The 25,392-nt window shown below is 59.9% G+C and overlaps 2 protein-coding genes across 6 annotated transcripts in view; both read right to left on the minus strand.

Moving 5' to 3' along the window:
* Positions 1-10,204: 10,204 nt before the first annotated feature.
* Positions 10,205-17,496, minus strand: SUSD2 (sushi domain containing 2). The gene is made up of 15 exons (XM_045534227.1): positions 17,334-17,496; positions 15,814-16,021; positions 15,544-15,695; positions 14,916-15,083; positions 14,270-14,444; positions 13,951-14,152; positions 13,714-13,799; positions 13,362-13,630; positions 13,137-13,280; positions 12,888-13,046; positions 11,765-12,013; positions 11,380-11,652; positions 11,073-11,249; positions 10,882-10,984; positions 10,205-10,788 (listed from the first exon to the last, which is right to left on the minus strand). Exons 1-15 carry the CDS (start codon positions 17,407-17,409, stop codon positions 10,764-10,766), a joined length of 2,466 nt encoding a protein of 821 aa, XP_045390183.1. The 5' UTR covers positions 17,410-17,496; the 3' UTR covers positions 10,205-10,763.
* Positions 17,497-20,321: 2,825 nt separating this feature from the next.
* The window catches only part of CABIN1 (calcineurin binding protein 1), a 153,084-nt gene continuing 148,013 nt past the window's right edge, over positions 20,322-25,392 (minus strand). For all 5 annotated transcript variants that reach the window (XM_045534231.1, XM_045534232.1, XM_045534228.1 and 2 more), the window contains exons 35-37: positions 22,618-22,782; positions 21,129-21,355; positions 20,322-21,000 (exon numbers count right to left, since the gene is read on the minus strand). In XM_045534231.1, coding sequence (XP_045390187.1) covers positions 20,857-21,000; positions 21,129-21,355; positions 22,618-22,782 — 536 coding nt within the window. In that variant the 3' untranslated portion in view covers positions 20,322-20,856. The remainder of the gene's footprint in view (positions 21,001-21,128; positions 21,356-22,617; positions 22,783-25,392) is intronic.

Genomic DNA, 25,392 nt, shown 5'->3' on the forward strand with positions numbered 1-25,392 from the left:
AGGAGGCCTGGTCACCACTTGTGAGCTGATGATGGATCCCCACCCTGGCTCTGGCCCAGCTGTCTGGAGCAACAGAGCCACACAACCCACCAGCCACCCAAGCACCTCTGGAGCATCTGGGTTCCACGGGTACCTTGGACTCAATGTGCCAAACAGCAGTCAGCCCAAGGCAGCAGGCAGCTCTCCAGGGCCCGCCTCTCCCCCCCCACCCCGTGTTAGTCACTGAGCCCTGCTGCCCTCCATCTGCCCCGGCTCCATCTCCTTATCCCACCACAGCCTCTTTGCCACAGGTGCCACCTCAGTCCACTCCCTACTCACGATGGCAACAAGCCTTATAAGTGCACACCTGCTCCTGCCCAAGGTAGTGTGGAGCCCTCATTGGCTCCTGAAGCCCTGCAGGAAGCCCACTTCTCTCCCTCCCTGCTCAGCCCACCCTGGGGGATTTGCCCAGCCCCTGCCCACCTCCCACTTGGGTCAACAGCAGTGCCATCCAATGTGCATCCCCAGCCCCGCCAGAGACAGCTGGCTCTTACACATCTTGTGACACAGAGGAAATCGACACCAAAAGATCAACATCTTCTGATAACATCAAAATCAGTACGGACCAGCTCCTACACATATGGCTAATGCAGGGCTCAGAGGAAAATTCATTGCTTTAAATAGTTACATTAATAATAAGAATCAAAATATCAAAATAAAGCATCTAACTTAAGAAGATGGTAAAGGAACAGTCAGAAGCACTACAGAACAATAAGGAAAGTAGGATGAAGAAGTCAGGAACAACTGAAGCAGAAACTGATAAATATGAAATCAGAAAAATAGGTCTTTGAAACAAAATTTCACAGATAAGCTACTAGCTAGTGAATTGGTACGAGTGAAGGAAGTGTGAAGATACAAAATAAGAAGTGAGAATGCAGAAATAGCCACAGACATAGAGGAACCTGAAGATATTATAAAAGATTACTCACCTTTATTCAAAGAAATCTGAAAACATGGACAAAATCAATGACTTCCTAGGACAGTATAAATAGGGTTGCAATTGGGACTTATACTAAGAACATATTGTTATCTGAAGTTCAAGTTTAACTGGGCATCCCATATTTTTATTTCCTATCTCTGGCAAGCTTAAACATAAGTGACAAATGAATTCAACAATAAGGGGCAAAGGTCTAAACACATCAAAGATCCCAAAAGAAATTGAGAACATCACCAGAACACTAGCCTACCCTAAACACCCTTCTGGAAAGTTTCACAGGTTAAGTGTGTCTTGCCATTAGGATCAGAGACATTTCCTGTCAATTAAGCTCCAACAGAGTAGGGCAGGGAGGAAAATTTCCACATCCACTTTGTGAGGCCAGTGTAGCCCTGACCCCAAACCTGGCAAAGGAAACTACAGACTAATTGTGTTTATGATGCAATGCAAACTCGTAAATAAAATATTAGCATGGAGAATCCAGTAGTACATTCGAGAGATCTACCTATCCTGGTGGAGCCAACACCAGTCCTGCAAGGAAGGTCTTCTCTTAGTATATCCATGAATGCTGCTCTTATCTCATCTTTCACCAGAGGAGAAAAAAAATCACAGCATCATCTCCAAAGAGACTGAGGAGGCATTTGACAGTATTTAACAACCATTCTTTTTTTTTTTTTTTTTCTGAAGATGGGATCCCTTTCTCTGGAGTGCAGTGGTGCGATTCTGGCTCCCTACAGCCTCGAACTCCTGGGCTTAAGGGATCCTCCCACCTCAGCCTCCCAAAGTGCTGGGATCACAGGTGTGAGCCATCACGACTGGCTAACACCATGCTGGATAAAAAACAGACACAAGAACTACTGAATAAAATGGGAATGGATGGATATGCCTTTAACATGACCACATATTTCAGAGAAATTAATAACAACATCTGTTGGGTGTTGACCGTGGACTGGGTGCTATTCTATTGCTTTATATGCATTAACTCAATTTCTACAATTCTCTGTAATGAAAGGGAGCTGTGATCATCCCAGTTTTACAGGTGAGGAGACTAAAGTACTAATGCTCCAAGAGTTACCCAGAATAAGTGCCAGAGGTGGAAACAATAGACATACAGAGAAAATTAATCTCAACCCCTACCTCACACCATATACAAAAATGAATTTGGGATGAATCGTAAGTTGGGCCTAAATGGGAAAGCTATAACAATTGTTCTGGCAACGTTTATCATTAATGTAAAGACCTCCATCTCCCTTATAGAGTTGCATTGGTGCCTTAGCCCATTTTCTGTTGCGTATAACAGAATACCTGAAACTGGGTAATTTATAAGAAATAAAATTTATTTCTTACAGTTCTGGGGAATAGGAAGTCCAAGGTCAAGGGCGTGCATCTGGCGAGAGGCTTCTTTCTGGTGGGGACTCTCTGAAGGGTCCCTGGGCAGCACAAGGTATCACAGGGCGAGGGGCTGACGTGTTAACCTGCTAGCTCAGGTCTTTCCTCCTCTTCTTATAAAGCCACCAGGTCCCCTCCCAGGAGAACCTATTAATCCATTAATTCCTGAGTGGATTAATCCATTCATGAGGGGAGAACCCTCAAAACCCAGTCACCTCTTAAAGACCCCATCTCTTGACACTGCCATTTGGGGCTTAAATTTCAACACGAGTTTTGGAAGTGACCTTCAAACCATTTTTTATGCCTTTGTAGGAAAAAAAATTGAGTAAACCAACCCATCATGTTTTAAAACAAATAATAAACATACAATAGTTAAAAAGCATATGAATGTACCTAAGAAATCAATCAATCCTAATAAAAAGTCCAGAAAGATGCCAAAAAAAAAAAAAAAAAAAGAATTTTGTCTCTACTCAAGGAGTACTTCAAAGCAGTAGGAAAAAGATGACTTGTTAACAATTGGTATTGGGACAAGTGGGTAGTCACTGTGGAAAATAATAAAGTGAAATTCCCTGCCTTTTTCTTTACGTCAAAATTAATTCCAGTTGTGCCAAAATATTAAGCATTAAAAAACAAAACCATATAAATGTCACAAGAAAACATGAGAAAAATGTATTTATATTTTTAGAGTGGGGAAAGCCATTTTAGGCATGCCATAAACGCCAAAGCCATGGGTAAAAAAACTCACAATATGAACATGCAAAAATAAAAACTTTGTATTTAAATTTAATATTCATTTTTATTTAAATTAAAAAATTTTGTGATGTGGAAAAATATCTTAAAAGACCCATGAAGGCTGGGCATGATGGCTTACGTCTATAATCCTAGCACCCTGGGAGACAGGGACAGGAGGAGCACTTGAGGTCAGGAGTTCGAGACCAGCCTGAGCAAGAGTAAGATCCTGTCTCTACTAAAAATAGAAAAATTAGCTGGGTGTGGTAGCGCATGCCTGTGGTCTGTGGTCCCAGCTACTGGGGAGGCTGAGGCAGGAGGATTGCTTGAGCCCAGGAGTTTGAGGTTGCTGTGAGCGAGGCTGACACCGCGGCACTCTGTCCTGGGCAACAGAGTGAGAGACTCTGTCTCAGAACAAAACAAAACAAAACAAAACAAAAAAACCAATGAAAAACTTGGGGAAAAACAGTTTCAACACATGATATGATGTGGGGCTGGTTTCTTTAATAATGAAAAACTTAAATATTTAAAATCAGTGACCAAGTATCTACTAGAAATATGAGCAGGGATATGATTCATTGTCTGCAAAAAGAAAACTGACTACAAATGGCTGTTTCAACACAGAAAGTTGCTCAATCGCACTCATAAATAAACATTGCCAATTAAAACAACAACAAGACCCCACAGAGACACAGTGAATAACTCCAGTCCCAGAAGGCTTCCTCAGTGGGATCCTTCCAGAAACTGACGGGAGGGAAAAATACCAGTCTTACACAAACTCAGACAGAACACAAAAGAGGAAACATTATTCAACTTCTTTTTAACAGGGCGAGTATAACCTTCAGAACAAAACCTGACAAAAACATTTCAAGAAGGAAACATGGAGGGTTGTTTCAACAAAACTAAACAAAATATGAGCAAACCAAGGATGACAAAGAAAAAAAAAAACCAGAAAAAGAAAAAAAATATATGAGCAAACTGAACTCAGAGACAGAGAAAAAAGCTAATTCATCACCACCAATCTGGGTTTGTCCCAGGATTGCGAGATTGGTTGACTGTCAGAAAATAATGCCATGCAATTCATCACTAGAAAGAAGAATCCTAGGCCATCTCATAGCTGCAGAAAAGCATTTGATAAAATGTGCCAACATTCATTCACAATAAAAACTCTAAGCAACTAGGAATGGGAGGAAACTTCCTTAATCTGACAAGTTGCGGCTATGAAAACCCACAGTAACTGCCTTACTTAATGGTAAAACATAAAAAGCCTTCCTTTTGAGATCAAGACCAAGATAGGAATCACTTTCATCACTGCCTTTCAAGAGAAGTCAGGGGAGGTCCTAGCCAGTACAAGAGGGTGGGAAAAACGAATAAAGGCTCTAAGGATTGCATGGAGGACTGGAAGCTGTCATTGTTTGTAGATACTCTACAGATAAACTGTTAGAAATAGGTGAATTGAGCAAGGTTCCTGGGATCAAGGAAAATATCCAAAAATCAATATTTCCACATACTAGCCACAAATAGAAAACACCTGTTTGAAGTAAAAATCACTTAAAATAGCATTAAAAGAAAATCAAATACCTAGAAGTAAAACTAACAAAGAGTCCAGGCATGGTGTCTCACGCCTGTAATCCTAGCACTTTGGGAGGCCGAGGCAGGAGGCCAGGAGTTTGAGACCAGCCTGAACAAGAGCAAGATGCCGTCTCTACAGAAAATGAAAAAATTAGTGCAGTGTGGTGGTGCATGCCTGTAGTCCCAGCTACTCAGGAGGATCGCTTGAGCCCAGGAGTTGGAGGTTGCAGTGAGCTAGGCTGACGCCACGGCACTCTAGCCTGGGCGACAGAGCCGGACCATCTCAAAAAGAAACCAAACGAAAACCAAACAAAACAAAAACTAATAAAGATATGCAAGAGCCCTACCCTGACCACTAGAAAACATAATTGAGAGAAATTAAAGAAGACCTGAATAAATGTGTTTATGGACTAGAAAGCTTAATATTGTGAGAAGCCAATTTCCCCCTCATTTATCTCTAGATTCAATGCAATCTTAATCAAAATCCTAACAGTTTTTAAATTATTAGTATTGGCAGGCTGATTTGAAAATTCATAGGAAAACATCAAGGACCAGGACTAGCCCAGGCAATCCTGAGACAGAAGAACAGAATAGTAGACTCACAGCATCAGGTATCAAGAACAAGCTATGGTAATTAAGACGATTTGGTATTGGTACAAAGACAGACAAACTGACCAGTGGAACAGGATAGAGGGTCACCTGACCTCTGACAGAGGGGACATACCAGAGCAGCGGGGAACAGATGCTGTTTCAATATACGATCCCAAGTCATTTGAATATCCACATGGAAAAAGTGCACCTTGATCCCTACCTTACACCATACCTCCAAATCTACTCTATTTGTTCTTTTTTTTTTTTTGAGACAGAGTCTCACTTTCTTGCCCAGGCTAGAGTGCCATGGCAGCCTAGCTCACAGCAACCTCAAACTCCTGGCTCAAGCAATCCAACTGCCTCAGCCTCCCGAGTAGCTGGGACTACAGGCATGCGCTACCATGCCCAGCTAATTTTTCTATATATATTTTTAGCTGTCCATATAATTTCTTTCTATTTTTAGTAGAGACGGGGTCTCGCTCTCGCTCAGGCTGGTCTTGAACTCCTGAGCTCAAACAATCCGCCTGCCTCGGCCTCCCAGAGTGCTAGGATTACAGGCGTGAGACACCGGGCCTGGCCGCAAATGATTCTTAAACAGGACACAAAAAGTACTAACTACAAAAGAAACAAATTGATAAATTGGATTATATTAAAATTAGGAACATCTGTTCAACAAAAGACACCATCGGTACAGTGAGAAGGCAAATAAGAGAATGGGCGAATATTTGCAGTGCTACAGCTGACAACAAACTCTTATCCAGAATACGTAGAACTCCTACAAATCAGTTAGAGAGATCCAGACAAGAGAAAAGAGTTGAACAGAGACTTGACAAAAGAGGAGCTCCAAATGGCCAATCAACATACAAAAGGGTACACAGCTCCACTGGTTGTCAGAAAAATGCAAATTAAGTCCACAATATGCCACCATTATACACCTGTCAGAATGGCTAAAATGAAAGACTGACAATACCAAGGGTTGACAAGGATATGGCACATCGGAACCCTCATGCACTGCTGGCGGGAATGCCAAATGACAAAGCCACTTTGGACAACTGACATTATCTACTAAAGCTACCATACATGTACCGTGTTCCCAGCAAGGCTGCTTCTAGAAACTCACCCACCGTCAATGCACACATTTGTGGATCAAAGGACACATACGAAAATGTTCACAGTAGTACTAGCCATTATAGTCCCACACCGGAAACTGCCCCAATGTGCTTCAACAGGAAGGTGGATAAACCAATTGTGGTAATTGTGGTGTATTCATTAGATGAGACAACACTCAGCAAAACATCAGTTACAGCCTCACACCTCAATGACGAATGGCACAGGCAAAGGGAGCTAGACACAGACAGCGTTTGCTCTACGGTTCCGTCTTTGTAAAGTGCGAAACCAGGCAGACCGATGCAGGGTGTGAGGAAGCAAGGCAGTCTTTGCCCTGGGGAGGTGGGGGAGGGGAGGGGCTGACACAGAAAACCGTCCAGGGTGGGGTGGGGTCACGGACCATACCGCTGTTCTGTGTCCTGACCGGGTGGTGGTTCCCTGGGCGTGTTCACGTTGGGTTAATCTACCGAGCTGCGCTCTTATCGGGTGCACGCATTCCTGCGTATAATTCATATCTAAGGAAACATTGACCAGACCCCGTTTATGCCAGGCACGTTCCATCAGAGAAGCAGGACCCGCAGCTGCCGAGCTGGCCCCGTAGCCTTTGCAAGCGTGTGGTCTTCATCTTGGTCTTGATGCTGGAGCTTGAGGGACACGTGGCTGGAAGCCAGAAAGGGGAGGTGGCTGCAAGGTGGGTGGGGTCCAGAGCTGAGGCCTGCAAAGCCGGACTGGAACCCTGGTTCTTGTCACCGTGGGTGACGAGGGCTTCCTGCAGAAGTTGGGACCCTTCAGCTTGGGCACAGTGGCTCACAACTGTAATCTCAGTATTTTGGGGGGTTGAGGCGGGAGGATCGCTTGAGGCCAGCCTGGGCAACACAGTGAGACCCTGTCTGTACAAAAAATTTAAAAAGTTAGCTGGGTGTAGTGGTGCACGCCTGTAGTCCTGGCTACTCGGGAGGCTGAGGTGGGAGGATCGCTTGAGCCCAGGAGTTTGAGGCTGCAGTGAGCTATGATCACACCACTGCACTCCAGCCTGGGTGACAGAGTGAGACCCCATCTCTAAAAAAAATAAAATAATAATTTTAATAAAAGAAGCTGGGATCCTTCCTCCCATACCTGGCCCAGGCGTCAGCACAGCTGAAGGTGGCTCCAGGGACGGGCGGACAGCTGCAGGCCTGGGCCCTGTCTGTGCCGAGGACCTGAGCCAGCAGACAAGCGCCGGGAGAGAGAGCTTGTCCCGCCTGCTGCTTCGCTTCCGCCCGCCAAATCTCGCAGGGGAATCTGTGCGGCTCACCCCAACCAGAAACGTGCAGAGGAGGGAATTCGGGCAGATGCCACACAGCCCGGCCACGCTGGTGCAGGCCCTACAGCATTTCCCATCTAGCTGGCAAACAGCAAAGAATGGGAAGGCTCCGTGTGTCAACAAGCGCATGGGGACCAGGGCTCCCTTGGGGGTCGGTGGCAGCGTCAATTGGTACAAGCCCCGGAGGAAAACACGTGTGCCGTTCAGCCAGCCAATGTACTCGTGTGCATTGCTTTCCCGGGTAAACCTGAACGTACAAAGTACAACCGTGTTTAAAGAAGCAGAAGACTGAGCACAACTTCAATGTACAGCCACCGGGGACCAGTTACGTAAATTGTCCCTGAGGGTGTTTTTCACCCTGTGCACGACTTATTCTCCACACTCATGAACCATGTAGAAGGTTGTCCTTTCACACTGCTGCCTCGGGGTATCATTACAGGGGCTGTTGACCTAAAGAAAGAAACTGAAGCAAAATTCAAAATTCAGAGTTTATTTGGGCCAAGGCTAAGAGCGGGAGCCGGGACACACTTCCGGGTTGCCCTGGCGGGAGGCGGGAGGAGAGGGGTAAGTGGGGGTGCAGCTGCCCACCCTCCACGCCCGGGCTGCTGTCCGGAGACAGTCGGCGCCGGCTCCGGCCCCTCCACCTTTGCACACGTCCAGCCTGTGTCCTTCTCCCCGGGAAAAGCCCCTGCCAGGTGGCGGGGCTTCCCGGCCTGGCCTGCCCCTGGCACTGGGAAGTCTGGGGCCAGGGCCACAGACAGGGCATCGTTCCTCCTGCAGTGGAGGGGAAGTGTGGGGGAAGCCCAGGGTGGCCCATGCTGGAGGGAGACTGGTGGGAGTGGAGGGGGAACCTGAGGCACCCCATACTTTTTTTTTTTTTTTTTTAATATTACTTTCTTTTTAGCTTAAATTTGCCGCAGAAGAAGCAGGCCATGCCTTGTTGTTAGGGTGAGGTCGGAACGCCTTGGCCTGGCAGGGGAGGTCTGGGTTGGTCCTGGCCCCCACTCCCGCTTTTCCTAAGACACACCTGCCCAAGTCTTCCTCTGAGCCTTCGCTCAGGCTGTTCCTCTGCCTGGAACACCCTCTCCGGCCAGTCAGAGCCCTGAGAATCCGCCTGTTTCAGGGCTGCCCTTGTCGGGGACACCGTCTCGTGGACCTGCTGAGCTTGGAGGCCGCCCCTGCCCTCCTGGGCCCCGGTAAACCTCTGCCTGCTCCTGCACGCCCAGGCCCGGACCAGGCAACTCACCTCTCACCCGAGCCCTGGCCTGGGGTGAGCAAAGCCCGCCTTACCTCATCTGCCGGGAGGAAAGTACCTGCCCCGTGGCCAAGGGACAGGCCCTCAGCCCCACCCTGCCTGCAGCTGCAAGCCTGGAGGGGGGACCTGGCTAGGCGGGAAGCACCGACCCATCCCCCTCCTCTAGTCTCCCGGGTGCCTCCAAACCCTCACTCTTAGCTGTTCCCTCACATCTGCCCCCACTGTGCACATTCATCTCCTCCAGGAAGCCCTCCAGACGGCACCTGTCCTGCCACCCAGTTCTGATTCTGGCCCGGCCCCTTCACCATGGGCAAGGCTGAGTGGCCTGGACTCCAACTCGGGCCTGATGACCTGTGCAACCTCTCCCACACTCCTGAGGCTGAGGGATGACCAGGTGGCCCTCCCAGGTGAGGGGAGGCAGAGAGGTGGGCCAGGTGCAGACCTCAGCGGGCAGCGGGTGTGACCCAGCCTCCTGCCTGCGCCTCCGCTGTGCTCCTGCCCTCTGCTGCCACCGTGTGGCCACTCCCAGCGCTGCAGGCCTCCCCAACACCCGCTGGGTTGTCTGTCCCTGGGCACCGGCACCAACCGCCAGCCCCGCCCTCCCGGGCACGTTCCCAGCCTGAGATCCGAGGGGTAAACCTGACCCAGTCCTGCCCTGCCTGGCCCCCACTCATGGCCCTCTCCACAGAGAAGGACTCCGGGCTGGTCTGTGCCTCTGTGCCGTCCCCTCCCTGCCACACTTAAGGCCACGGGAGGGGCAGGTGCTGAGGCAGCCGCAGCAGCACGAGGTTTGGGCTCTGCGCCCGGCTGTGGGCACTCCTGGGCGAAGGCAAGGACTCAGATGTGGCCCTACCAGTGACCGCGCCCGGCCAAGGTGCCGCCGCGTGCGGGGCGGAGCCCGGGCAGTGCTGGGGACCAGGCCAGCTTGCCAAGGCGCGGGCAGCGCTTCCCAGAACGCCAGGGCGGGGGGAAGAGGCGGGCACCTGCACAGGGCAGGAGGGGCGGGTTGGGGGGCAGACTGGCCAGGCTGGGGCTGCCCTCCAGTCCCCTGGGAGATGGCCGGGACCTTCGCTGACACGCCCAGGAGAGTCACCGCCCTCAGCCACTTCACACCCGGGAGGAGAGAGGCTGGGAGGGGCATCGCCCGCATCCCGGTGACCTGGGTGAGGATGGAACAGGCGGGACTCAGACCCGGGTCACTCTGGGTGCCGTTGGTGGGTGGCCCCATGGGGTGACTGTGGAACTCTCTGGAACCAAGGCGCAGCACGGACACGAGGACACCAGGGAAGGAACACAAGGGGCTTGTTTTCTCCTTGTACAGGCAGGGAGGGGTGTTCCTGAGTGACCTTCCAGAGAAGTCAGAATTAACGAGCCTGGAGCACAGAGGGTGGTCTCTCCCCCTGGGGGGACTTGCTCTCTGCTCTGGGGTCCTGAGGCCTCTCCTCACCCTGGGACTGGGCCCACCTGGGGTCTCGGGCCGAGCCCGGGGTCCAGGACCCAGGCAGCTCTGCTCTGGCCCCCACGGTGGGGCCCGGGTCTCAGCGTATCGGGGACCAGGCGTCGGGCTATGGGCAGCGGGTGTCAGGGGCGGCAGCGCTGGGGCTCGAACTCCAGGGCGTGGAGGCTCAGGTCTGGGGCATCAGAGCCGAGAGCATCTGAGGACAGAGGCACAGGCGTTGGGCCCCGCGTCTGAGATGACAGAGAAGGGTATTAAAGGCCCAGGCGCCAGGTGTCCTGGTCCAAGGTGCGCAGCCCTGGGGCGGCGGGGGCCGCAGGACTGGGGTGCGTGTTCCGGTGGCCGGGGCTCTCTCCCAGGAGGCGGGGTCTCGGCCGAGCTGTCCCCGTCACGGCTGTGAGCCCCAGACGTGCCTGCAACACAGAGATGCGGTTTGGAGGGGGCACAGGCCCCTCTCGGGAGAGCGGGGCAGGGCGGCAGGCGGGCCGGGCCGGGCGGGGTCTCACATGTCGCCCTTCCGGCGGCGAAGCAGCACGTAGGCCAGCGAGACTGCGGCCACCACCGCGAGGCCTCCAAAGATGATGCCGAACAGCACCGTGTAGCTCCGTCCTGCCGAGGGGACGAGAGTGGTGAGGCTGGCCTGGGGCCTCGGGCGTGGGGGGGCACGGGAAGGCGCGTGGTGGCTGGGCGGCCTCACCTGGCTGGCACTCGGGGGTGGGTGTGGACCAGGTGCCGTCGGCCTGGCAGGTGCTGGTGTCTGCCCCGGCCAGGCTGTAGCCGTTGTTGCAGTGGAAGCGGACGGTGGAGCCCGCCAGGTACCTGATGCTGTCCTTGTGCCCATTGAGCGGAGGGGCCAGCCGGCCACAGGACACCACTGGGGCGGGGGCAGAGCGCAGACAACAGGCCTGAGCCGCCGGCCACTGCCCACAGCCAGCCGGCTTGAGGGGTCCCGTCCCAGGGCGGCGTACCCACCCCCGTGCCCCCACGCCCCTGCCTGCCCTCACCCGGCTGCAGGCTCTGCACACGACGCTGGTGCAGCTGGTGGGCGACCCGCGTGGCGTTGCCGGTGCTCAGGCTCCCGGTGGCGGCCACATCGAAGGTGCAGAAGGGATCATCCCCGCATAGTTCGGCCGCCTCGTGTGCCTGGCTGGGGCTGAGGGTGGCCTCACCGGGGAAGAGGGGCTCAAAGGTGGGGTCGTGCCTGGGTTGGTACAGGAAGTTCTGCCTCAAGAACCAGGAGTCGTAGGTGAGCAGGGAGGAAGCGTTGTGCACGGCCCCTGGGGAGACAGGCAGGCCTGGCTGGGCGTGGTGCCCCCCACGGACCCCTCCCGTGCCACGCTTTCCCGGGCCCCACCCTCTGCACCCAGCGCACGCCACGGGGTCACCTACAGCTGGCCCCATACTGGAACAGATCCCGGGGACTGGTGCTTGGGGGCAGGACCTGCCCGCTACGAAGGGTGAAGTCGTCGCTGGGATCGTTATTGAGTGTCCCGAGGAGGCCGAGGGTGTGGTTGAGGAACTTCTCGGGCAGCAGGACGGACACACTCAGGAACGGGCCCTGAATGCCGACCTCCAGGCCGGCCCCCGAAGCCAGCATGACTGATACCCGGTCCTCGGCAGCCACCGACAGGAACATGCCTGGGCACAGGTGGGGATGGGTCAGGGTCACCCCCCGGACACCGTGCCCTGCCCTCCTGGAGCCCAGGACGGGGTGGGCGGCACCCATGGGGCACCTGCAGGGGAGGGGGGCGGCTCCGGGACCAGTCCTGCTGACTGTGACACTTTACCACCCCGGCCCACGCCTGCGCCGGAACCCCCACATGTGCCCAGGTGCCAGCCCGTGCAGGCGGGCCCCGCACTGAGGCAGCCTGTGGGGTCCGTCCCGACTGTGTTGCAGCAGCCGCACCCACCTTGGCCCTTCCTGGGGGTCTCTGCACCCAGGCCCACCCCAGGTCCCCCATCCCAACTGGGATCCCCGTCACTGGTTCAGTTCCCTGAGGCAAGGGGGTGGATGTGGAGCTGCTGCACTTCCCAGTGGCGTCCTTAACCATGCAGGCTGTGTCCTTGCGGTGGCTTTTGCGTGCAGTGCAGGAGTGGCGCTGTGCAGCCCAGTGGTGAGAGAGCTGCCAGGGTGCATCCCCTCCGTACGGCTCCTGGGTCCCTCCGGGCAACAGGGAGGACACATCCCACAGTCCCAGCCTCTCAGGCCTCTGACGGGGCCCGTGGGTACACTGTGGACACCTCCATGGGTGTGGTGGCCCGAGACACACCTCTGGCTGTGCTCCTGCCACCTCTGGCCTGAGACCACATGTGGCCTAAGAGAGCCGTGGAGGGAGGAGCACAGTTCGCCCGCCGGCCCCTCTCTGAGCCCCCAGGGGCCTCTGTCTTTGCATCTGAGCCCTGGGCAACACCCCAGCTCCAGCCAGGGCTGCGGAGGGGCGTGGAGGCCCAGGGCCACCTCCTGGTCCCCGGGCGGGAGGGGAAGGAGGCCCTGCCCGGCTGGACGGCTCACCCTTTAAGTCCATCCAGCTCTGCTCGGCAAAGCTGAGCACCTCTTGGTTCAGCAGCACCTCCAGCGCCCCGGCCCTGCTAGCCAGCCGGACCTCCACCACGTCCGAGTTGTCCTCCTGGACGGCCACAGCGGTCAGCCCCGTGCCGCGGGTCTGCGTGCCTGTGGTGGTGGGCACAGAACGGGCCCGCTCGGCTCCAGCCTCCCGCTTGCATGCCCCAGCGCCACCCCAAGCCCCGGGCCCGGCCTCACCGTTGGACGTCACCCCGGGCTGGGCCCGCGCCTGCACCCTCAGGTCGGTCAGCGCCGCCTCCAGCAGCACGTACTCGCCCCGCCCGTTGAACGTGAACTTGGTGCCGTCGAAGGTGACGAAGTGCGGGTCTCCAAAGGCGGAGGCTGGGGCGAGAGCAGGGGGTCAGGCGGGGCCCACCTCGGCTGGGGCGGTGCACCCTCCCCAGGCGCCTGGCTGGCACCCACCCAGGCGCGGGGGCCGGTAGGTGCGGCAGTCGTTCGAGGGCCGGCGCTGCATGTAGCGGGAGCACTCGGGCGCCCAGAGGCAGCAGTAGTAGAAGCTGAGGACGTCGTAGAGCCAGTGGGACATGCCGGGCACGCGGGGCGGCGTGCGGAACGGGGGTGCGCCCCAGTCGTGGCCGCGGTCGGGGGTGCTGCCGCTGCTTGAGTCGGCCGTCAGGAGCTGGGTGCCATCCGCCGTGTAGCAGCACTGCTGGCCCGCGCCGTACCGGGGGCTGGGGGCGCCGGCGGGTCAGGGCGGCCTTTGGGAGCCCAGCCCGGCCGGCCCGGCCCCGCCCAGCCCGCAGCCCGGGCTCACCTGGCCTGCACGGAGCGCACGCAGTGCACGGCCCCCGGGTGGTAGGTGCACACGCTGCCCTGCTCTATGTCACAGCCGTAGTCCGTCTGCAGAGCAGCCAGCGGCGTCACCCGGAGCCTCGGGTTCTGCCAACCCCTCCATGAAGCCAACGCCACAGGGGGCTCAGACGCCAGCCCCCCTCCCAGGGCCTCAGTGCCGGAGGCCGCCCCCTCCGCGTCCCCTCCCTGCGGAGCTCACGTGGAAGCGGCCGGAGTCGGCCCGGGCCTGCGCCAGGGTGCAGGGGCAGTCGGGCAGCTCCTCCAGGAAGTCTGGCAGCTCGTCCTCCAGCTTCTCCCAGGCCCCGCACTGAGCGAGGGCCCAGGCCACGGGGTCCTCCCGGAAGTCATCACTCAGGTGCCAGGCCAGCGCGTGTTCGTTGGTCCAGAGCGCCTGCACGTCCCTGTGGCAGCGACCATGCCGGAGCTGGGGGCCGGGCCAGGCCACCCCACTGACCCCCCACGACCGGGCTTCCTGGGCAAGCAGGACAGTCTGAAGGCGGTCAGGCCCCGGCCCTTACTTCTTCCCTGGGTAGTTGTTGCTGTCGGTGATCCGGAGTGCACCCACTCTCCACTCCTGGTAGTCGGAGGATGCAGGTTTCGGGGTGAAGGTAAAGAAGCCAGAGTTGGGGATGTTTGAGGCCAGGGGGTACAGGTATGACCACTTCGCTGTCCACTCCCCGGAGTACGGCTTCCCTGAAGGGGGGAAGCCTAGTTAGCCCTGGCACCCCGCCCAGGACCCTTGGGGCAGGAGGGGGTTCGGCACCTGGAGCAGCCTGACAGATGTGTGTGGATGGGTGGACAGACAGACAGGTGGTCCCCATAGGAGACCCTGGCTTAGGTGACCACCCACCTCCCCCCACACTCCCTGTCCCTGCTCAAAGCTGGGCCCAGGGTCGTGCCGGCCATCCAAGGGCTCAGAGAGGACGGGGTGGAACAAGCCTCTTCTGTGTCCAATACCAGCCTCCTCCCCAGGGGCTGGGTCCTGACCCCTGCCCCCCACCCCCTCTACCTGCTCCTTCCTGATTCTGACCCCAAATCCCTGCCCAGAGCTCCCTTCCCTCCTCAGCCCCACCTAGAACCCCCCAACCCTGTCCCACCCACACCTGGGACCCCCTTCTCCCATCCAAAACTCCCAAGGCCCCCACAGCCCTCGGCCGGCCTCACCCGTCTCCTCGTAGCCCCACAGCTCGATGGTGACGGCCGGCGAGGGCAGTGCCGAGGTGTCCCAGGTCAGGCTCAGGTTGCCCGTGGTGTCTTCCGTGCCATAGTATTGCCAGCGGGTCTCATTCACCAGGTGGCTCTTCTCTGTTTCCGACACTTTGTTGGGGTGCACTGGGCGGGGGCGAGGGGCGAGTGAAGGCCAGGGACGCAGGGTGTGCAGGGGAGGAGGCCAGAAGCTGGGGGCTGTGGGAGCCTCCCAAGGACAGAGGTCACAGCAGCTGGGTGGTCTCCCCAGACCCTTGAGGCAGAAAAGGACGCGGATTCCAGAGAGGCCTCCTGTCCTCTGCTGCCCAGGCCTCTGGCCCCCACCTGGCTCATCCCCTGCCCTGGCCTGGCCCAGCTGAGCAGGCAGGCACTGGCCCCCGTGGGGGACCCCGCAGCTCCCACTTACACTGGCTGGGACTCGAGTCTGGGTGCGGGGGCTGGGCCAGCGCTCGGCAGGAACCCCCGCCCCGTGGCCGGGTGGGCCTCGAGGGACTGGTTCAGCCAGAGCAGCGGGGTGCGGGCGGCCAGGTCTCGGTGTGCATAGATTAGTGCTGGGGAAATCCCTGTGCGCAGGGCGGGGGCTCACCTGCCAGCCAGGTGCCCGCGCGAGGGAAGGAGCGGCCATTGTCCAGCGAGACGGTGAAGGGGATGCGGCCGCTCTCGTAGAGCAGGGGTGACACGCAGTGCACCTGCCCGGAGGAGTCCACGTGGCCGAGGGTCTCGATGCTCTCCTTAAACCTGTGGGGGCAGAGGTGGCACGGGGAACCCGTCCAGCCGGCTGTCCCCGTGCCCTCCCGCCTGTGCCATCCCCCTCCAGCACGCAGGGGACGCGGTGTGGGGACCCTCGGCCTCCCACCTGCAGATTACGCCCTCTGTGGCGCTGAACCACTGGAGCTTCTGCACCACGAAGTCCTTGCCGCCCATCAGGGAGCCCGAGTAGGGCGAGATCTCCAAGCAGAAGTCCTGGAAATCCGAGCAGCAGGTGCCGAGGCCGGAGCAGGTCGGGTGGCAGGAGCACGGCCCTTCCAGGTGCCCACAGCGCAGGGAGCAGCTCTCCTGGGCACCTGGGGAGGAGGCCCCTGAGCGCCCAGTTGGGCGGGTACCGGGCGGCTGCCCCGCACCAGGGCCCGTGTCTTTCCCCGCAGCCCATTAGAGAGCAGCGTCCCCAGGAGAACGCTGGCCGGTCCGGGAATGACACAGGCCACCAAGTGGACACAGTGGAAAGCCACAGGGCCCATGGGGATGAGGTAAATCTTAGCATAGATGATCTGCCTAGAATGCAGCGGGGCCTCCACACACCCAGCCCTGCCGGAGTCCCCACAGCATGACTGACCCTCAGCCACCACGGGCTGTACCCCACGTGGCGTGGTGGGGTCCTCGGGGGGCCACAGCTGCTTGAGCCCTTGGCCTGGGCGTGGGCACCTCTCTTGACTCCTTGAGGAGTCTGTGGGTGTGAGCAGGGCAGGCCCCTCGTGCTCGCCGGGGCTGGAGTCCCGTGGGAGGCCGGGTAAGGAACGGTGCCAGGCTGAATGGGACCCATCTCACTTGTCGGGGGGCTGAAATCGAGAGCCCTGCCCTTGGGGGAGGAGGCCAGGGGTGCTCCTTGCCTCTTCGGGAGAGGAAGGACAATTCCAGCAGGGGCCCAGCCTTGGGGAGAGGAGCCGTCTCCCGTGGGCCACACTGGCCGAGCTGGCGGGGAGGACGGGCAGGAGGCCTGACTGGCGTGGGTGCAGGGACCCCGCAGGATGGCATGTCCCCCTTGGTCCTTCCCCATCCCCCTCAAACAAGGCCAGTCAAGGGCCTGAGCCGCCGGCTGGCCCCACTTCACTGAGTGCCGTGCCTGGCACTCAAGAGCGACAATAAATATTTATTTATTGGCCAAGGATGTGAGGTTGGCTCACCTGGGGTGTGGGGAGGAGGCTGCAAGATCGAGATGCCGCAAGCGAGATAAGTGGCAGGAGGGTGACGGGAATGGGGTGGGGTGGAGGGTGGGGTTGCAGGGTGGGAGGCGGCCCAGGACTGGGGCCCCTGCTCTGGGGCTCTGGAGTTAGGGGCTTCCCCTAGACACCCGCAGTCCTGGCTCCCTGTCCTAATCATGCCCTCCATCGGGGCGCGGCTGCGGGCCGAGGGCTCTGTGGGTCTCCCCTGCTGTCCTCCCTGCTCCCAGAGGGTGTAGGGTGGGCAGGTCCAGACCTTCCATCCCCGCCAGCAGCCGCTTGACCACAGATCCCCAGAATGTCCTCCCCCTGCCCCTAGCGCAGCCACAGATGGCCTGACAGATGGGCAGAGGCTGGGCCCAGAGGGGCGTCCGGCCCGGCCCGGCTGCGGCAGGCAGATGGACAGACAGATGGGCACAAGGGCAGGGTGGGGGCATACCTGCTGTGGGCCCAGGGCCCCGGCCGGGGGCTGTCGCCAGCAGCAGCAGAGCCCAGGGCAGGAGGGCCAGCTTCATGGTGTGGCCCGTGTCTGCAGCCGGCAGCGCAGTGGCTCTGAGGCAGCGGGACGAGCTAGAGCTCACTCCCCGCGCCGGCCCCGCCCGCCCTGGCTCTGCGGCAGCGCCCCGCCCCGCCCCGCCGGTCCCCTCTCAAAGTCCACAGGTGCCTGCGTGGACCAGCAGGGCCCAATGTGCCCCGTTAGCACATTCCTGGCCTGCAGGTCTGGGACCGGGGGGAGGGGGCCGAACCTCGGCCCTGGGACCCTGTGGGAGGGCGAGGGGGCCGGAGCCTCAGCTGCAGGACCTTAGGCCGGCGGGAGCCGGATGTCCAGAGGCTGCAGCTCAGACCCTGGGCCGGCCCCGCCCTGCGCGGGGGGCGGGGCTCCGGTGGGGCTGGGATGCTGCAGGGTGGGCCGGGCAGGGCTGTCCTTGCTGTGGCTGGATTCCAGCCCCTGGCCCTCACCTTCTTGCGGGAGGTGGTGCTCCTAATCCCTCCGCGGGCAGAGGTGGGTCTGTTGGGTCAGACACAGGCTGAGCCCCAGGCTGAGGCAGCTCTGCGGGGGATCCTCCCTGCAGGGAGGAAGGAGGAAGGGGAGCGGAGGGAGGTGCCTGAGCCCAGCTGGGGCCCTGAGAGGAGATAGGGCCCATCCCTGGGCTTCAGAGACGCCTCCACCCTGCGCAGGGGAGTCAGGAGAGGCAGAGCTCTCCCAGCCACACCCGACCCTGCGCTGTCACTCCTGGAGTTTGCATAATCTTTTTAGTGTTCCCCTTGCCGCTTGTTGAGCAGATGAGGATACTGAAGCTGAGGACAGGCAGGGCCAAAGTCACCAAGAGAGGTGGCAGGCAGGGCACCCAGCCGTAGTTAGGGTGGTCGGTGAGGGCCCTCCCACCCGGGCTGGATGTCCAGACGGGAGGGTGGGCCTCTGCCAGCCACAGCTTCCCAAAGTGTCCAAAGCAGGCACGTCACCAACCTCTCAGGGAGCTGGCGCTGGCCCCCTGGCAGGAGCTCACTGCTTAGGCCATCTGGGCTGTCACCTGCCTCAGCTTCTGGGGCTGGGCCAGCCCATTGTTCCTGGGCCCTGTTCCCTCTCTGGCCTGGTGGGTGTGCCCGCTGAGAACCGCAGGGTGTTGGGTGTTGGCAGCCACCTGTGGTGCTCCCACGGGTCCAGCCCCAGAGGGGTGCCTCCTACAGAGGTGTCAGAGGAAGCCCAAAATGGGGGACTTGGAACTCGGGCTCCTGAACTCTCAAGAGAGGGCTGCTCCCCTCCCAAAGACATCTGGTGGGAAGGTCCCCTGACCTCCAGCTTCTCAGGGACCCGGTTTCCAGAGGAGAGAAAGTCCTGCAAAGGAAAACAAGAATCTCAGGACAATATCCCAACCCCTTAGGCTAAAGGGAAGGTCAAGCCTAGAGGTTTGCATGCCCCGCCCCCACCGCCAGGTCTCCAGGGAAAGGTGCAAGGCCCCAGGCGTCTGCAAGGACTGCCCCGCCTCTCATTCATAAGGAAATTCTTTAGTGTCAATGGTCACTTCCCTGCAGGCTGAGCCCAGCTCTCCTAGAACTGAAAGAAGTCTGTTCCATTCCACAATAATAATGATTACACGTTTTGTCTTCCCAGGTGCAGGACAGGACAGGACCAATTGTTCTGCCACCTACCCAGGGACATCTACATAATTGATGCTTCCTTCACTCCTTCCTCTTCACTCACTCACCTTATGTACAATGTAGGTGTCCTGGGCATTCCCTGCAGTCTCACAGGAATGAGCCCATCTGCCTCACTGCCCACCCCCCTCCTGTTTCCTTCTTTATGCCGTCTCCTTAGTACTGAAGTTCCAGATGCATCTGTGGTTGGAGATCTTTGACTCAGTCACTTATTTTGGGTTGCTGGGAGCTCAGGGCACCTCTGCAGGTAGGTGCCCTGCGCCTGGACACTGAGGTGTTGAGGCAGGGAGGGCCTGTCCTCTGGCCCCGGTCTGGTAGGGGGACTCACCCTGGGCCCAGGGCCGAGGGTGCTGGGGAGGAGGGCAGGGGAGAGCCCAAGGTGTCGGGCTCTGGGGGGCCTCCTGCACCTGGAGGAGAAAGGTTGCTGCTTCCCGTTTCTGGCCTGGGCAGCCCTGCCGTGTCTGGAGGGAGGGATGGAAGAGCAGGAGGGGCTGGACGTGCAGTCTGGGGGTCTCCACACCCAGGCCCTGAAGGGAGTGGGCCTCAGCTGAGTAACTGCCACCGCTCAGCCTCTGAAGGCAAGTTCTGCCAGGACCCATCCACGGCCGCTGCACCTCTGGTTCCAAACAGCCTGGCTGGGGCCCTAGGCATGTGTCCAGCCCACGAGGCCCCCTCTCCATCCTGGACAGAGCCTGCTCCAGGGGAGGCTCCAGGGAGCGGGCGCTGGCCCAGATCGCTGGAAGGGGGTGACAGTTGTGAAGGTCAGGTTTGGGCCCCTGGAGCCTGTGCATCCCTGAAACAGACGGGCCTGGGGCCTGGGAGGGCAGGGCCAGCACCATGGGGGCTTGTTTAATGCTCTGTGGTCACGGCCTGAAAATCCTTAATAATTTTTGAATGAGGGGCCCCACCTGTGCATCCCGCACCGGCCCCGTAGGTTTCATGTGGCGGGTCGTGTTACAGCGAGTATGGGGGGAGGTAAGAACTCTCCCCGCCTGCCCCCCCTTTCCTCTCCCTGACGCCCCTTCTGGCCCCTCAGCACGGGCCCCGTGGCCCCCCACCACAGGGAGCCCCAGGAGCTTTGCAGACAGACACACCTGGCACCCCTTTCCGGCCGGCTCCAGCCTCCTCAGAGGGGTCTGCCCTGCCTCTCCCCTCACCCGCTGAGCGCCCCCAGCCTGCTGGCCTGGCTGGGCCCTGCCCTATGGGAGCAGGGGTGTGGAGGCCCTGGGCCCTTCCCTGGCCGCCCCCCCAGGGGTGAGCAAGAAGCAAAAACTGTTGAATCTTTATTAGAAAAGAAACCAAAAAACAAACAAAAAAAAGGTGTGGGGCAAGCCTGGCCCTGAATGACCCCTTCACTGCGACATGGGCAAAGGCCTGGCGCATCCTGGCATCAGGTGTGGATGTGGCCAGCCGGGCGGGCTGTGGGCAGGTTTACAAAGTCAACATTTCATAGAAAAAGATGCTGCCCGGCTGTGCAGACAGACCCATCCACCTCCCCGCACTGGGCGGCCGCTCTCCCTGCTCTGGCTCCCGCGGTGTGCACAGTCCGCCCGCGCTGCAGGGAGATGCCGCCCGCGCTGCAGGGAGATGCCGCCCGCGCTGCAGGGAGATGCCGCCCGCGCTGCAGGGAGATGCCGCCCCTGCTGCAGGGAGATGCCGGCAGGCAGCGGGCTGGCCGGGCCTGGGGCCCGCGTGGGGCGTGGCGTCCCCAGTGGGGGCCTCTGGCCTTGCGCGGGGTCCAGGCTGAGGGGGCATTCCAGGCCCGGCCGGCCCCGGGGTGTGGCTGTGGGGCTCCGGCAACCCACTCAGATGTCCATGTAGTCGTCGTCCTCGTCCGTCTCACTCTCCAGCGAGGACTCCTGGCTGGATGTCTCCAGGACCTCCAGCGCTGGCTGGCACAGGCTCTCCTTCCTCACGGTGGCGGCCGACTGGGCGGAAAGGATGGCCGACTGCAGACAGGGCAGGGCAGGGCACTGGTCAGGACCTGCCCCAGACCTCTCTGTACCCTGTGCCCCCGCCCAGCCCCCACTGCAACCCGCACCCCCACCTGTGGCCCCTGCCCGGCACCCGAGGTCACCTTCAGCTTCTGCTTGGTCTCCTCCGAGATGCTGCCTTTGGGAGAGAGCAGGGTCGGGGTGGGTGGCGTGACAGTGATCTCAGGCGGGAACTTGGTGGCGGCTGACGGGATGACCAGCTTTGGCATGTTGGGCAGGAGGCGTGACTTGGCCTGGCTGGGCTCTGCCTTGCCAGAGTGGCCCTCAGGTGGCTGGGCACTCCCACTGCTGGGGACCTTGGAAGTGGTGGCTGTGGGGAAAGACATCAGGGGCTGAGCCTGACTGGAAGCCTCCTAAGCGGCCCCCATACCTTCCCAGCTTAGACCTCAGTTTCCCCTCTAGAAAACAAAGGGACCAAGAGCACCTCCTGTCTTTTGCATCAGACTGTGGGCACCTTTCCTAGGTGTAGTCTGTGCTGACTGCCAGGCTCCTAGGCTTCTGCCCTGGGCCACTGCGCGGCTCAGGCCCTGCAGGGACTCAACTCTGGCTTGAGGTTGTGGAGTGCTGGGACTGTGACCCCACCCAGGAGCACCGTGAACTCTGGGCGCCCAGGGCCTGGGACACAGGGGGCCCCTTGAGCCTTCCCAGAGGCTCTGCAGGCCCTCAGGCATTGTGTTCACACTAACGGTTGCCTCCCTGCAACCATCCTAGGACACATGTCCTATTAGTGTCCACATCCCAGGGAGGACACTGAGGCCCGGAACTGGCCACTGAGCCGGCCCCAGGGTGTGCACTTTCCCTTCATGCTCCAGGGGGAGTGAGGGCAGCGTTTCTCCGGAGCCTGGAGGCAGCCGGCACTTGCAGGCGCAGTCCTGGGGCCCAGCAGCCTCCAGGGAGCTGCAGAGCTGGGAGGACCCGGATGGCCTGGCTGGTCTCCACATTCCTGTGCGGCCCCATGGCTTTAAAAGGAGCAGGGTTTACTCAGAGCCCATGCCTGGCCCCCAGGGGCTGGCGCCAGGTCTGTCGTACTGAGTGGTCTGTAGGAGGCCTGGGCCAGGAGTCCCCAAGGGGCCTGGCTGGTTGGGGCGGCTGGTGGGAACAGGCTGGACCCAGGGCTGGGGCTGGGATCTGACTTGGCTGCTGATGGGGACGCCTGCCTGGCCCGGCCCAGCCCGGCCACCCCTCTGCTTGGTGCTGACGTCCCTTGGATGCCTATCACGAGGCCCAAACTCCTCCCATACATGCCTGTCCCTCTCCTGCTGTACTCTGGGCTCAGCCTGGGCTCTGCAGTGGCCTGAGAGGGACTCCTGCCCCTGTGAGTGCCCCCCTGTGAAGCCAGGGCTGTGAGGGGCTCTGGGGGTCCTTCTCTTCCCAGCTCCTGACAACGGTCCACCCCCCCCACTCTTCAGCCTGGGCCCTGTCCTTGGCCCCGTTGCCCGCCCCACCCCCGATTCTTCCCCGCCTCTCCAGGGGCTTCCTCAGGCCTGTCCTCCCCCAGCGGGACCCACCCCGGCTGCGGGCTGTGAGGCAGCCTTGAGGGGGCTGGTGCTGGGCTGCTCCCGACCACCTCACCTTGGCTGCAAGTGGGCTCGGTGCCTGTTCGGGGCGCAGCCTCCGCGGGCCAGCAGTGTGGCTCTGCTGGGGCACCCGTGGGGGCTGTCTTCACTTGCTGGCTGCGCCGTGGCTCCTGGGGCGAGAAGCCAGCGCCCTCTGCCACTCTCGCCAGCTCTTCTCCCTCTGTGGGGACACGAGGCCAGCTGGTTATGGACTCAGCCACCCACGGGCTCCCGCGTGTCTGCCAGGCCCTGCAGGCCTCAGCTGTGCCCTGGGACACCTGGCAGGGGAGTGTGGCCCATGCAGGGACCCTGGGCTGAGGTGGCTCTGCCTCTCCACAGGAGTGGCCTGGGAACCAGCAGAGACGGACAGGAAACTGCTCCCCAGCCAAGTGGATGCTGGTGGGGGCTGGCTCCCCGCCCCGACGGCTGCACAGCTGACCCGGTGGGGGCTCGCCCGAGACTGCACGGCCCCCAGTCCCTGGAAAACCCCCGCATGTGGCGGTGAGAGGTGGGCTCGTGCGGGGCGGTGTCCACTCTCCCCTCCAGCTCAGGCAAGTGGCAATCAGAAACCAGGCCAGGGCCAAACCCAAACAACCCAACTGAAACTGAAGGATGGGAAGGCTTGGTGGCACCATGGCTGCCTGCCAGGCCACACCTTCCCTGGCACGAGGCAGTGACCGGGAACTGGCCTCAATTATGCCAAGGACTGGATGGGCAAAGGCTGCACCTACAGCCGCCAGCCAGACCGTTACTCAGCATCGGCCTGCGCTTCCCGGGCCTCGGGCTCCACCTCCGACCTCACAGCTCCCTGCCTGCCTCCCTCCACCTCCTCACTGCGACCTCACTGCGCCCGGCCCTGCCCCGCTGGCCCCGCCAGCTCCTCTGCCAGGACACCCTCCGCCCTCCCCAGCAGGGGGCGCTGGCTCCCCTCCCTGGCCCGCAGGAGTGACAACAGGACAGGCAGGGGCCCGGGCACCCCCAGCTGCTCCGCCTGGGGCTCCTGCCTGCTGGCTTCCAGGCCCAGACAGTCTGCCCCGGCTGCCCAAGGCCTTGTCTTAAGCCCCCGGCCCTGTGGCCACTCCCTCCCTTCCTTGGTGCCACTGCCTGGCCACCCATAGTTCATAGCCTCTTCCCAGGTCAGCCACAAGGGTAAGTTCCTCAGCTGGCCCCTCCTGCCGCCTTCCCAGCCACCGTTCCACCTCCTGCAGGCAGGCCGGGCACACGCCCCCAGGCAGGCCCTTCCATGGGCGGCACCGGCAGCGCCCTGGCTGGACACTCCCCTCCGGCAGCCGGCCCCTGCCCCTGCGAGGGAGGGAGGGCAGCCGGGCTGCCTTGCTGGTAGCAGTCCACAGGGCAGGGCACAGCTGAGGAGGTGGGGCCAGGCCCCTCCTTCCCCGAGGCTACCCTGGCCGCCCTGTGGGGAAAATTAGGGTGGGCCTGAGGGGCAGGGGATCTCCCTGGAGCCTCCCCAACGCCCCCATGCCTCAGGTTCTCTGCCTGCGGGAAGCAGGTGGCCAGGCCAAAATCCTGTACCACTGAGACAACTCTCCCTGCACCCAGGGCGACTCATGGCCCTGGCACCAGGCCTGGGCTGTTTGTCCCCAGGTGGGGTCCTGGGAGGCCCCTGGGCCTGGCTCTGCCTGTTTGGCTTCTCAGGACTGCCTGGTCCTGACAGGGAGCAGGAGCAGCGGCTCCACCCTTCCGCCCTGCCCCAGCCCCTGCGCCAGGAGGCCCGGCTGACTGCCTCAGAGAGGGACCCTCAGGCGGGGGCCAGGCACTGTTTTGTAGCAGCCGCTGGAGAGCCAGCTGCCCACCAGGTCCTGGCCTGTGCTGAGCAGGGACCTGCAGACGTGGCGAAGAACACTTGCCCAGAGGAAAAGGAAGCCCCGACGGGCGGTGCCAGGGCCCCTGTGGGGACATACATATCCTGAGCCCCCCAAGTGCACGTGCCGCGTGAGGCCGTGGCCTGGGCAGGTGGGTGAGCTCCTTACTAAGGATCAGCGATGCTTGAGAGCACCTCGCCCACCTGATGTGGCTGCTTACCCGGGGTGTGAGGGGCCCTGGGGGGCGGCCTGTCCAGGTCTCCTCTGCACCCGCCCGCCGGTTCTCTCGCACCTCAGGGAGGGCGTCCTGGGAGAATTCACCTTCCAATCTGCTCTCCCAGGTGGCTCAGCCCCAGCCCCCAGCCTCACAACCAGTCCCAGCTTCAGTTCCAGGCCTGCACACCCTCTGGTCACAGGGGGCCTTTGCAGGTGGGCCCTGCTGTCACCAGGAGCTGTAGATGTGGCCACAACCATCACGCCCAGGGAGGCTGGACCCTGGTGGGGCTGGTTCCTTCCGGGTGCTTTCCCTGTTCCAGAGAGCCTGTCCCAGCCAGGCCCTGCTACCACCCCGGAAAGCTCTGGGAGCCATCTGGGACACCCATCCCGCCGTGGCGGGCCCAGCACCACCTGCTTGAGGACCTGCGTGGCCCTGAGTGGGCAGGCGGTGGGGTGCGCCGAGGCCTGGACCTGTCCGGAAGAGGCCTCTGCCAGGCCTGCACAGGCACGCTCTCAGCCAAGGGCGGCCCCCACCCCCAGTGTCATTCAAGAGTTCCACCCTGGCAAAAGACCATTTAAGTTAGTTTTGGGAAAGGAAATAGAAAAGGATCCACTCTCCAGGCTGAAGAGCGTATGCTGGGAAACACACTCTTCCCTTGATCCAATGGTTAGAGGAGACGAGGATGTGAGTTACAGCCTTTGGCCTGCCTGGGGTGGGACAGGCAAGGAAGGTGGGGGGCGGGGTCAGGCTC

This window comes from Lemur catta, chromosome 21 (genome assembly GCF_020740605.2).
Source record: "Lemur catta isolate mLemCat1 chromosome 21, mLemCat1.pri, whole genome shotgun sequence".
NCBI classification, from domain to species: Eukaryota; Metazoa; Chordata; class Mammalia; order Primates; family Lemuridae; genus Lemur; species Lemur catta.

Coding starts and splice junctions, on each gene's coding strand:
- SUSD2 (XM_045534227.1), bottom strand. CDS start 17,409: ATGAAGCTGGCCCTCCTGCCCTGGGCTCTGCTGCTGCTGGCGACAGCC. Junction 14,153..14,269: donor AACAACTACCCAGGGAAGAA/GTAAGGGCCGGG, acceptor TCGCTGCCACAG/GGACGTGCAGGCGCTCTGGA. Junction 12,014..12,887: donor GAGCTGGATGGACTTAAAGG/GTGAGCCGTCCA, acceptor ACCTGTGCCCAG/GCATGTTCCTGTCGGTGGCT.